Below are 11,542 nucleotides of genomic sequence, written 5' to 3'. Positions count from 1 at the left end.
CCATTAATATTATTAAAATATTATTAATATTATTAAATAATGACTCCGATTCAAAAAATTCTAAACTAAAATTATAAAAATACTATTTTTTAAAATAAATCAGTGAATTGACATGAATCCCGGCAGATGCCTTCTTAATTTTTAAAAATATTTAAGGATGGAATGTTAATTTTAACAGATTAATCAATAATTAATTTCAGAATACTGGACTAATAATTTGCTCGGTAAAAAATTTCTTAATTTGATAATCAATAAAAGATTTTTATTCGGATTAATCATCCCTTAAATTAATCGGCATATACAGAATAGCCCAGGCAAATTTAAAAAAATGGTTTATTAGCTGGCTCATCTGTAGCCCGACCTTCCAGCAAGACGAATGGGATTGATTGAACCGGGTAATGGGCCTATTGAATCAGTTTCAGGTTTGATCCGGTCCGATTCGATTCAGTTCGGTTCATCGCCCATTGGTGAGATTTAGTTTTTATTAAATTTGAAACTTATATGGGTATTTTAGTCATTACAAGCTGGTCGTCTCCGCTTTACCATCCCCAGTTCTGCCGCTGAAGCTCCAAGTTTGTCCTGTGAAGTCAACCAGAAACCCTAGCATTCGTCGCGATGATCCCGAGCAAGATCCCGACGGAATCCGACTTGCAGGTCGATGCCCCTCCGGTGAGGGTGAGGGCTCTCACTGCGGCCACGCATGCCGCGATCCAGCCGTCCTCTCCAAGCTTTTTCTTCTCCGCCGCCGCCGCCGCCGCCGCTGCCAACCCCTCCGCTGGATCTCATCGCCGGATCGCCATAGCTGTCGACCTCAGCGACGAGAGCGCCTACGCCGTTAAGTGGGCCGTGCAGAATTACCTCCGCCCTGGGGATGCAGTCATCCTCCTCCACGTCCGCCCCACTTCCGTCCTGTACGGCGCTGACTGGGGTGCTATCGACCTCTCCGCCTCCGCAGATGCGGACTCGGAGGAAGCCGGCTCCGAGGAGTCGCAGCAGAAGCTGGAGAGTGACTTCGATGCCTTCATGACCACCAAGGCGGAGGATCTTGCCCAGCCTCTTGTCGAGGCTCATATCCCCTTTAAGATTCACATTGTGAAGGACCACGACATGAAGGAGCGGCTTTGCCTAGAGGTGGAGAGGCTTGGGCTCAGCGCCGTGATCATGGGCAGCAGGGGCTTCGGAGCCTCAAGGAGAACCAGCAAGGGGAGGCTTGGAAGCGTCAGTGACTACTGCGTTCGCCACTGCGTGTGCCCGGTTGTGGTGGTTCGTTATCCGGATGAAGGTGGCATAGCTGGAGGCATCGCGGAGGGTGGCAGTCCTGTGGCAGCCAGGAGATCTTCAGATAAAGACACCGAGCTGCAACCAGTCCCAGAAGAAGACGAGTACCATGATGCTTCGAATCAGCATAAAGGTCATTGCTTTCTCTGCCATACTATTTTACCCTTAATCTTTTCAGTTCCTATAGCTGTTATGAACTTGCAAGTTGTCAGATCACTTTTTCTCTGCATGAATTTATCTTTGGAGTCCTATTTAAAAGGTTTGGTAGAAACTAGGCTAAAACAGGAATTTTTTTTCTATATCAAGTTGATGAATATCAAAATACTGGATGATTGACGTGCTTTTTTTTTTTTTGAACTTTTGCATTAGCTTTTTTTGTAAAATTGTTCGAAAGTAAGAGAGTAGTAAGCAGTGGAGTTTTAAAGTAGTACTCATAAATGATACCGACCCTTCATAAGGTACTTTGTTATTGCTCTGTATGTATGCCCACGGTCATTATTACCTGTAACTTTGCTGTGCTGCAGCTATAACACTGTGAGCCTTCTCTTTTTAGAGAATCCACTAAAGTCTCTCTTATCTTCTTCTTGTATCAGCTACTCACAAATGAAACCCAGAGTGATTGTTAGAATATTGGCCACTATCATTCACCCATTATTATCTCTAATATGCATGTGTTTCCCATCACATGAAGCATATAATTACAACAAGAAGCCATTTGTACTACTGACTATGCAAGTTGATATTGTTACTATAAATATTATTTTGACTATGTTAAAGCTTTTTAACAATTTGGATTTGGACATCAATAGGTTCAACTTGTCTAATTGTATAGTCGAATCATCATATTGGAACTAGATGTTGAATATAATTAGTTTCCACATATCTTTGCAAAAAGGTCTTACTAATCTGAATTATTGTTTAATCTGTTTGACATTTTCAATGGTGTGTGGAAACAATCCAGGGAGAGATTGTCTATTCATGTCTGAAAATACGGATAGCCTTTTAGGTCTTCATTGTCATGCTTCAATTATGTGCCAAATGTTACAATTAGGCAATGATTATCATGATTTCAAAGAAATTTCCTTCTTAGTATCCTTTTTATGGTACACATATATCTGCATATGTAGCTGCATATACCGCTTGATCTTTGCATATTGAAGTCAACCTCAAACGTCAACTCTTCATCTCCCTCCTCCATATTCATGTCAGATACGGAAACACTGACACCAACAATGTGAGTGGACACTCAATATCCTTATTGATCATATATAGAACACTTGAATCCACACCTACTTTAGATACTTCTACCCAACTCTGATTACCATAGTCGCATATAGGGGACCGGTGATACTATTGCGGTGTTGTCCATGCTTGGTGTTGTCTATGCTTCCTAGGCTTGTTATCAAAACCATGTGTTTGACCTATCTTCTAATTCTATGCCGTGTGACCTCTATAGGAGTTGATTTCCTTTTCACAAGCAACCGTATAGTCTTCTATCTGCACTGGGATACTGTAGATCTATTGCCCAAATCTTTTTAAGCATTTCCTATTATGCCACATTTCTTAATACTCTTTCTCGATCTTCGGACTAAGTTAGGCAAACACTTGTATAATAATAGAAAATAAATTCATAAAATAAAGATAGAGGCAAGAATGATTTACTTGGTTTGCAAGATTGCTAGTCCAAGGCAAGTGAAACTCACTATGAAGATCTCCTTTGGGCGGAGTAGCCTCTTACAACGTTGACAGCTCACATAGGAGTAGAACAGAAAAAGAACTCGTTTACCAGTGTTATTTCTAACCACTGAAATCAGAGTTGTATTTATAGACTTGATCCGGGTTCCTGGGTGTCGATAAAATTTTATTTATGACGCAACGGATCGCGACAACGTGGAGCAGATAGAGTTTTCTAGTCTGGGCTCCTGGACTGGGCTGAACCACCCTCGACCAGGGTGCGAGCCTGTGGCGTCCTGGCTGGCGCTGGGGGTCTGGCCGCCCTGGCTGGGCTGGACAATCAACCGCCTGTTGATTGTCCGATTTCTCCCCGTTCCGGTTCCGCTCGCTCACCACACACACACACTCCACTTGCATCGATCCTACATCTAGTTGTTTGAGCCATCAAGGACTAGATGTAGCAACTATCCCCTTGCTTCATCACTTGTCGCTATGAGCCCCTCACTAGCCACCATGATGACTCAATGTTTTTCTATCTTGTATGCACAACCTCTTGCAACGCTAGCTCTCAGTTTGATACCCACATCAGGTAGTAGCAGATCACAACCAAACAGCAGTAGGTGGCCCATATAAGTCAAGGCTTAGGTGAACCCAGGTGTTGCCCATGCTAGCCAAAATAGGGGTAGGTGTAATCTTAAAAATTAATATGGTAGATAAATAAGACAAAAAATTTAAAAATGAAAAAATTCTAAAGAAGAATATAAAAATAATCTTGAAGCATTGAATGTTTTTGTTGCAAATTTTCGCTAGGGAACTATGTGTTATACACAACTTCTCATGAGGACATTTTCTTAGCAACTATTGAAGTTTTGAAGCTAAATTTCTTCCTCTCTCTTCCTTTTCCTTCAAGTTGAAGTATCACTAGATTCCTAATAAGATCATTCTTCTTTTGCATTCATCTTCTTATCTATTGATTGCAAGATTTCTTAGATATTAGTTAACTTTTTTCTCGTCTAACATTCCTTTCTTCTATCGGAGTCAAAGAAAGGCTTCTAACTCTCTTCCTAGAATCTTCTTCCTTTATCCAAGTAAAATACTTAGAAATTTACTTATTCTCTTGCCATTTCTCTTCTAAGAGAGAATATGCTAAAACTTATAACCCTGATCTCATTTTTTGACTATAATATTTTTTGTCAAGTCTCTTCATTGTTTGCAACTTCAAAAGAATATTACTTATTCTTTCTCTTCTAATAACTTTTTTTATCTTCTCTTAACACCAGAATTTTATTGTTTCTTCCTACGATCATATTCCCTCTTAGTGGATCAAACTTTATTTGTTCTCTTTACCTCTGTTTTCTCCTTTTTTTTATTTTTTTATTTCAAGAGCAAACAATTGAACTCTAACCTATCTCTGTCATGCGGTGTTTTCTTCTTCTTCTTCTTCTTCTTCTTCTTCTTCTTTATAGAGAGGGATATCTAAATTCTTAAACAACACATTTCAAACGCATACTTTATCATAAAACACTCAAAGCTCTCAACAGCTCCTCCAATACTAAAGCTTCTCCGAGTTTGATTTTTCAATGGCGTTCATTTTTCTATTCTATGTAACATGCTGAACTTCTGTAGTTGTTATGCTTCATCTTGAGGGTTATAGAATACATGGTTGTTAAGTTTTAGTTAATTGCAGTCTTATTTTTAGATGAAATCTTTTAGTTTTCAATTAATACAGTTGCTCTACTCTTTTCAACTGAACAGATGGATGCTTGTATTGCCTTCTATATACTGATTAGTTTATGATACCTGTAGCTTGTTAGTGCATGTACAAGAGTTGAATCTTTCAATCAAATTGAGATCTTTGGGTTTGGTTCAATGATGTATTGAGACTTGTTTGATTTCCTACTGTGACTTCTGTTAGTTGAGCAATACCTGAGCTTTGAAAGAATATTTTGTTGTTTTTGTGGTTGAATAAGCCTATCCTCCATGTTTGAAAGTGTTACTCATAATCTCAGTTGGCTGTTGACCTTAAGTAAGCAATATTGGACAGCCTTTTATGTTTGTTATGGTTTGTTCTTTTGATGGCACCCATAAAAGTTAGAACCTGAATTTATGAAAACTTTGGCCTTTTAACATGAAGAAATCATGCCAAGAAGATATGAGTATATACAACACATGCACTGTCATATGGTTTTTTGATTTAGTTGTTGACAATTGCTGTCTTCAGACTTATGTCACTTCTAATCATACATTAATTCCACTGTCACATTACTTCAGATTGTTTGTGTGTTTTTAGATGTTTTGTCATTCTGAGCTTTGTAACTTTTCTTTCATTCTAATTAATTACACCTTGGGGCTGAGATTTGTCTTCTTTCTTATCTAGAATGTAATCATCTCTTATGAGTATTGCTCCTCTTACAAATTTTAAGTTCCCAATCTCATTGAATACAAAATCTAATAGGCTTGCTATCATTTCAATAATCTCTCAACCTAATATGAACTATAAAGACACGTGATTATTTTAGCAAACTGATGAACGTTGAATGCCTGTGTTACTTGCAGGTAACTGAGTATATCTGACGCAGCCCTCTCTCATCCAGGTAGTAAATATTATTCATAAGCTCATCTATGCTATGTATCGTGCTACAAATCCCTCTCTTTTTCCTTTGGTGAAATGTAATATACTAAATCCTCTCAGTTTGTTTGCTTCCTGTTCGTTGGTCGATACTTTCCTCCAAGCTTGACTGCACCAAACTTGGCCAAATATCTGATTGATGTTGTATCTTTTGGTAGACTTGGAAGCTCAGTGCTGAGATGTTATATCCAACTGAGGAAGCAGAGGTGTATGTTTCATCATTTTTTTACTGCTTTTGGTTTCACATGACAACTATCTAGGATTCGAGTGATGCCCGGGCATTGTTTGTGTTAATCGATTTACTTCGTGTTATCCGTTATGTCGTGCGCTTACCCTGTTTTCAGGCTCCATGCTCTGTTAATGATCTTCCAGTGGCATGTACAATGCTGTTTGCTGAAATATAATTTATTTATAAATAAATATTTTGCAAAAATACATTATTTTTTTATTGGTTAGATGTTATATTAAAAATTATTTAAAGTATATATATATATATATATATATTGTTTGATGCAGGTAAATTATGGGTGGGCTGATTGGCTCATTTGGCCTGCCTGATTGTTCCTGATTTGTATGGCTTGATCAAACTAATCAACACACCTTATTTATATCTTTATTTAGTTGATTGGATCTATTAGATTGATTAAATCAGTTGACCCATACGGCTTACTGAGATCTCTTTGTTTGTTTGATTTGATTGCTTGACTTGATGGGACTACTCAATGGAATAGCTCAAATTGATTACTTTGTCTGGTTTAATTGAAGCATCCAACTCTGTTATATTGCCGGATTTGATCAGTCTTCTGATCTTATTCAGGTAGTTTGATGGTAAAAATCAAAACAACATTTGTTTTAATTGTCATTTTTGTTATTTTGACCATTTATAAAAAGACGTATTTAGATTATTCCCTTTTTGTTATTTAGGTAATTTATAGAAAGACTTATTTAGATTTTTAAATTTTGTTTAAAGGTGCATAGCATTTTATTATTTACATTCTCCTCTTGTTATTTTGACAATTTATAAAAAGACTATTTATAAAATTATTTACATCGTCCTCTTGTTGGAGTAGTTGTGGACCGTAGTTGTTATAAAATTATAACACTATTCGTCCTCTCAGAGTCTCAGTGGCAGTGCGGTAGTTGATTTGCCTCCCCGTTAGAACAGGTTGACGAACGCCGGGGGCAAGCAACATGCACATGAGTCCATCCCGCTTACTCGTCAACCATGTCGCTGTCTCTCGACTCTCTACAATGGCGTGCTTCTCCTCCTGTCTTCAGCCGCATCTCACCGCACAAACCAGTAACCCAACATGCCCCCCACCACCGTTCTTCAGCTTCTCCTCTTATTCTTCTTCTTCTTCTTCTTCTTCTTCTTCTTCTTCTTCTTGTCTTCCCAAGTCCACACGGTAGCTGCTGCAGGGAACACTCTCCACCCCGGCGACACCATCGGCATCAACCGGACCATCGTCTCTTCCGCCGGAACGTTCGCCCTAGGGTTCTTCATCCCCCGCCACTCTCCCTCGACCTCCTTCTACCTTGCTATTTGGTACAACGACACTGGAGACGACGCGGCGGTGTGGGTGGCCAACAGAGATAGCCCCGTCGCTGACTCCGCTGCGGTTCTGGCCTTGCAGCTCGATGGGAACCTTGTGCTATCCGACAGCGACGGCAGCAAGATTTGGTCTTCCAATACCTCGTCGACTTCGAATGGCACCGAGGCCGTACTCTTGGATTCTGGCAACCTCGTCTTGCGATCGGGTGACGGCGATACCACTATTTGGGAAAGCTTCGATCATCCCACCGATACCCTGCTTCCCAACATGAGGATCGTTTCCTACTTCGGGATCGGCGTCGCCACGAGGATCGTGTCGTGGAAAACATCGAGCGACCCAGCCACAGGAACTTTTAGCTTGGGCATTGATCCGAGAACTTTCATGCAAGCTTTCATATGGCGCGGATCGGAGCCTTACTGGAGAAGCAATGCGTGGAATGGGTCAGTTACTTTCACGGAGAACGAGGACAACGAATCCATATCCAGTTTCTACATTACGTCGCTCTCCGGCGGCAAGCAGAATATGTCCTGGTCGTACATGGTAACGCAGGGTTTTCCAGCGACGAGATTAATGATTGAGGAAACAGGGTTCCTCAGGCTGTTAACTTGGCAAGAGGCCAGCAAGAGCTGGGTTACTCGAGCATCATATCCGAACATGGAATTTGGGGCTTGTGTTCTGTACAACCAGTGCGGTCCAAATGGCCTGTGCGTTGGCAGGAACGCCACACTCTCGTGCAAATGCTTCGCTGAGTTTTCACCAAACAACTCCACAGAGTGGGCTGCTGGCAATTACTCAGGTGGTTGTGTGAAAAAGACTAGATGGGATTGCAGCAAGGGAGGATTCTACAAGGTTTATAGCAAGATGAAGTTGCCTGATGGCATGCTACTACTAAGAGATGCTGAGGCAAGTGAGTGTGAAGCCAATTGTTCGGCTACCTGCAATTGCACAGCCTACTCTTTCGACAGCACGAGGAGCATTGAGAGCACAACTAGATGTCTGGTTTGGCTAGGAGATATGATTGATCTCGTGCAAAATTCGTCTGGAATGGATGAACTTCATGTGCGTGTCTCTGCGGCTGATCTTGGTACAGTTCTTATTCTTCTACATATGGAGTAGATACGATTGCATTGAAGAATTAACACTATACATTTATTTTTTCTTTTGCTTAAGAAAGTAAAACTATAGATTTCTTACCATGTAGGATATTGTTGGTTGTTTATACTTGGTCTAGTTACATGAGTGTAAAATTATGATTGCGCACACTTTTGAAATAGCAGTTATCTAAAAAAAAAAATGTAATTTTGATTACTTGCTTATTAATGCAAACATCGATACTGCTTGCTTATTTTGATACACTGCAATGTTTTATTATTATGGTTGTACATTGGTATATAAGGAGCCGTTGAGAATAAATTGACTAAAAATTGCTCTGTCTCATGCAGATAATAATTCTCAATATGATGGACATTCACATAAGAGAAAACGTTTACTTGTTATTATGCTTGCGGTAGGCACTGCTGCAATGCTTCTCTCTGGAACAACATGCTATTTTATGTGGGCGAGGCACATGCGATTGGGTGAGGTTCTACTAGTCATGCTATATTTTGTAGAACTACGAACTACACAAAATCAATCATCACTAGGAATAAGGTTGTCTACTTGAATGCAGGAAAAACAAGAAGATTGCTCGAGTTAACAGTTCCTGATAGTATTGGATCTGATAAGGGAACCATTAATGCCCCCCTGGTTGATTTTTTCAGTATTCGCAAGGCAACAGATGACTTTGCGGTTACAAACAAGCTCGGTGAAGGTGGTTTTGGTTCTGTCTACAAGGTAAGAAGAAACAAGTTCTCATTTGTTAAGCTTTATGGGATTTTATTTGACACAAAACTATCTATTTCAGGGAAGACTAGAAGATGGCCAGTTTATAGCTGTAAAAAGGCTCTCTGAGAACTCAAAACAAGGCTTTGAGGAGTTGAACAATGAAGTTAAGCTAATTGTCAGACTTCAACATACTAATCTTGTCAGGCTTTTAGGTTGGTGCATTCATGAAAATGAGAAAATGCTCATCTATGAATATATGCCCAACAAAAGTTTGGATAAATACTTATTCGGTTAGTCATCTTACTATATTTCTTATTCATTTGATTTAATTCATGAATTCCATTTATCTTAAATCTGATCTTGAGTTAAAAAAAAAAGGGTAGCCCGGTGTACGAAGCTCCCGCTATGCGGAGTCCCGGGGAAGGATCCATTGTACGCAGCCTTATTCTGCTTTTTGCAAGAGGCTGTTTCCAGAATTTGAACCCGTGACCTTTTGGTCACAAAGCAACAATTTTACCATTGCACCAGGATTTAAATCTAATTTGAGTAATTAAGCTATATATATATTTTTAGATTCAAACCTTTCAACGCAATTAGACTGGCATAAGAGATTCTGTATAATACAAGGCATTGCTCAAGGACTTCTTTATCTCCATCGCTACTCAAGACTACGCATCATTCATAGAGATTTGAAGACAAGCAACATCCTACTGGATGAAAATATGATTCCCAAAATTTCAGATTTTGGTTTGGCAAGGATATTCGGAGAAAGTCATATGGAACAAAACACAAGGAGAGTAGTAGGCACATTGTAAGTATTATCTTTTAATCTTTTATCAAACTTAATTGACCCTTTTTTTTTTTTTTTTTGCGTAACACACTACAATGACAAAAAGGCATTGTATGGTTTGTGTTTTTCTTGATAACTTTGTTACATAACAGTGGTTACATGGCACCAGAATATGGCTTGCATGGTCGTTTTTCTGAAAAATCTGATGTATATAGCTTTGGGGTGATTGTCCTTGAGATCATTTCTGGTAAAAGAAACTCCGGCTCATACTCGATTAACGATTCATTCAGTCTTCTTGGATATGTAAGTAGATCATTCTACCTGTGCATATTCTTTTAACCAGATTGAAACGATTGATCAGATGATTAAAGCCCGTTCCAAATATACTTGCAAATCACTTGTTATTCGTATCTTCATTATATGCCCTAGTACGAAGACATGGTTTCCCAATCATTTTTAATGAGTAAAGACATGTTTACAAGAAATGTAGAAAAATCTTTATTCTGCCTTTGACATCTCATAGGCATGGTGTCTTTGGGTGGAAGGAAGAAGTTGCGAACTGGTAGATCCCCAATTGATTGATTCATTCCCAGTTTCTGAAGTGGAGAAATGCGTTCAACTTGGTCTGTTATGTGTTCAAGATAGGTCCACCGACCGACCAACAATGGATGCTATCGCCATCATGCTGGTGAACAAGAACCCGGTTTTACCATCGCCTCAGCAACCTGCGCATGCCTCCACAACGGATTCACCAACACTGGTGCCAATCTCATATTCCCGGGCACCAGAATTGACCATGAGTACCATTGAAGGGAGATGAATTTTCTTCTTCAATCCCTATAGTATTAGTTTGAAGGAATTACATTCGATTTAATAGTTTCATAGAGTTGTTTATGAAGTTATATAGGTGCAGTTCTCTGTCCTTTACTAATGTTTTCTCTACCTCTAAACTACAATGCTTGTAGAGTTTAGTGTAAAGATCAAAGGGAATACTATCATATGATTTTCTTTGTAGATTCATGTTGTGACTGTGCTTAAAGAAATTTACTATTGTGCTTTTCTATGGTTGATTCTGAATTGTTATGCATCTGGAGGCGGCATTGTGTGTGCCCAGTTGTGGTGGTTCGTTATCCAAATGAAGGTGGTGCAGCTGGAGGCCACATTGCGAAGGGCAGCAGTCATGTGGCAGCCAGGAGATCTTCAGATTAAGACACTGAGCTGCATCCAGTCTCAGAAGAAGACGAGTACCATGATGCCTCCAATCAGCATAAAGGTCATTGCTTTCTCTGCCAAATTATTTTACCCTCAATCTTTTCCGTTCCTATATCTGTTATGGACTTGGCAAATTGATCAGAACACTTGTTGTCTGCATGAATTTATCTTTGAAGTTCAATTTAAAAGGATTGGTACAAACTAGGCTAAAGCAGGATTTTTGTTCTATATCCATTTGATGGATATCATAATACTAGATGATTACGTGTGGTTTGGAACCTATATATTAGTTTTTATGTAAAATTGTTTCAAAGTAAGAGAGTTGGAAGTACTGGAGTTTCACAATACTACTTATAGATGATACTAAGCCTTCATAAGGTACTCTATTATTGCCTGTAACTTTGCTGTGCTACAGCAATCAAACTGTGTGCCTTCTGTTTTTAGAGAAAACAGAGAATCCAGTAAGGCGGCCTCTCTTATCTGCTTGTTGCATCAGCTACTCAAATGAAACACAGAATGATTGTTAGAATATTGACCATTATAATTCACTCATTATTATCTCTAACATGCATGTGTTTCTCA

At 39.3% G+C, this 11,542-nt stretch overlaps 2 protein-coding genes across 6 annotated transcripts; both read left to right on the top strand.

The window, feature by feature from the left end:
* The first annotated feature begins 529 nt into the window (after positions 1-529).
* Positions 530-5,827, top strand: LOC122008510 (universal stress protein PHOS32-like). Of its 4 annotated transcripts, none has more exons than XM_042564261.1 (3): positions 530-1,411; positions 5,509-5,546; positions 5,740-5,827. In XM_042564261.1, the coding sequence occupies exons 1-2, from the start codon at positions 616-618 to the stop codon at positions 5,514-5,516; spliced, it is 804 nt and encodes a 267-aa protein (XP_042420195.1). In that variant the 5' UTR covers positions 530-615; the 3' UTR covers positions 5,517-5,546; positions 5,740-5,827. The 4 variants fall into 4 exon arrangements, with proteins under 4 accessions (XP_042420195.1, XP_042420194.1, XP_042420193.1 ...); XM_042564260.1 differs by having other exon boundaries at positions 5,686-5,827; XM_042564259.1 differs by having other exon boundaries at positions 5,645-5,827.
* Positions 5,828-6,657: 830 nt separating this feature from the next.
* LOC122008508 (receptor-like serine/threonine-protein kinase SD1-8) lies at positions 6,658-10,762 on the top strand. Of its 2 annotated transcripts, none has more exons than XM_042564256.1 (7): positions 6,658-8,218; positions 8,577-8,711; positions 8,804-8,967; positions 9,038-9,248; positions 9,586-9,769; positions 9,901-10,051; positions 10,272-10,762. In XM_042564256.1, exons 1-7 carry the CDS (start codon positions 6,892-6,894, stop codon positions 10,566-10,568), a joined length of 2,469 nt encoding a protein of 822 aa, XP_042420190.1. In that variant the 5' UTR covers positions 6,658-6,891; the 3' UTR covers positions 10,569-10,762. The 2 variants fall into 2 exon arrangements, with proteins under 2 accessions (XP_042420190.1, XP_042420189.1); XM_042564255.1 differs by having other exon boundaries at positions 6,665-8,218; positions 9,532-9,769.
* Positions 10,763-11,542: the final 780 nt, after the last annotated feature.

The sequence above is a fragment of the Zingiber officinale genome, chromosome 8A, assembly GCF_018446385.1.
Source record: "Zingiber officinale cultivar Zhangliang chromosome 8A, Zo_v1.1, whole genome shotgun sequence".
NCBI classification, from domain to species: domain Eukaryota; kingdom Viridiplantae; phylum Streptophyta; class Magnoliopsida; order Zingiberales; family Zingiberaceae; genus Zingiber; species Zingiber officinale.
Note: the sequence above shows the minus strand (reverse complement) of the source record. Positions and strands in the feature narration are given on the sequence as shown.

What these genes read in the sequence shown, in the direction of transcription:
- LOC122008510 (XM_042564261.1), top strand. Translation starts at nt 616, where the DNA reads ATGATCCCGAGCAAGATCCCGACGGAATCCGACTTGCAGGTCGATGCC.
- LOC122008508 (XM_042564255.1), top strand. Translation starts at nt 6,892, where the DNA reads ATGCCCCCCACCACCGTTCTTCAGCTTCTCCTCTTATTCTTCTTCTTC. An exon ending in TGTCTCTGCGGCTGATCTTG is followed by an intron (nt 8,219 to 8,576) that starts GTACAGTTCTTA and finishes TGTCTCATGCAG; the next exon opens with ATAATAATTCTCAATATGAT. An exon ending in CATTCAGTCTTCTTGGATAT is followed by an intron (nt 10,052 to 10,271) that starts GTAAGTAGATCA and finishes GACATCTCATAG; the next exon opens with GCATGGTGTCTTTGGGTGGA.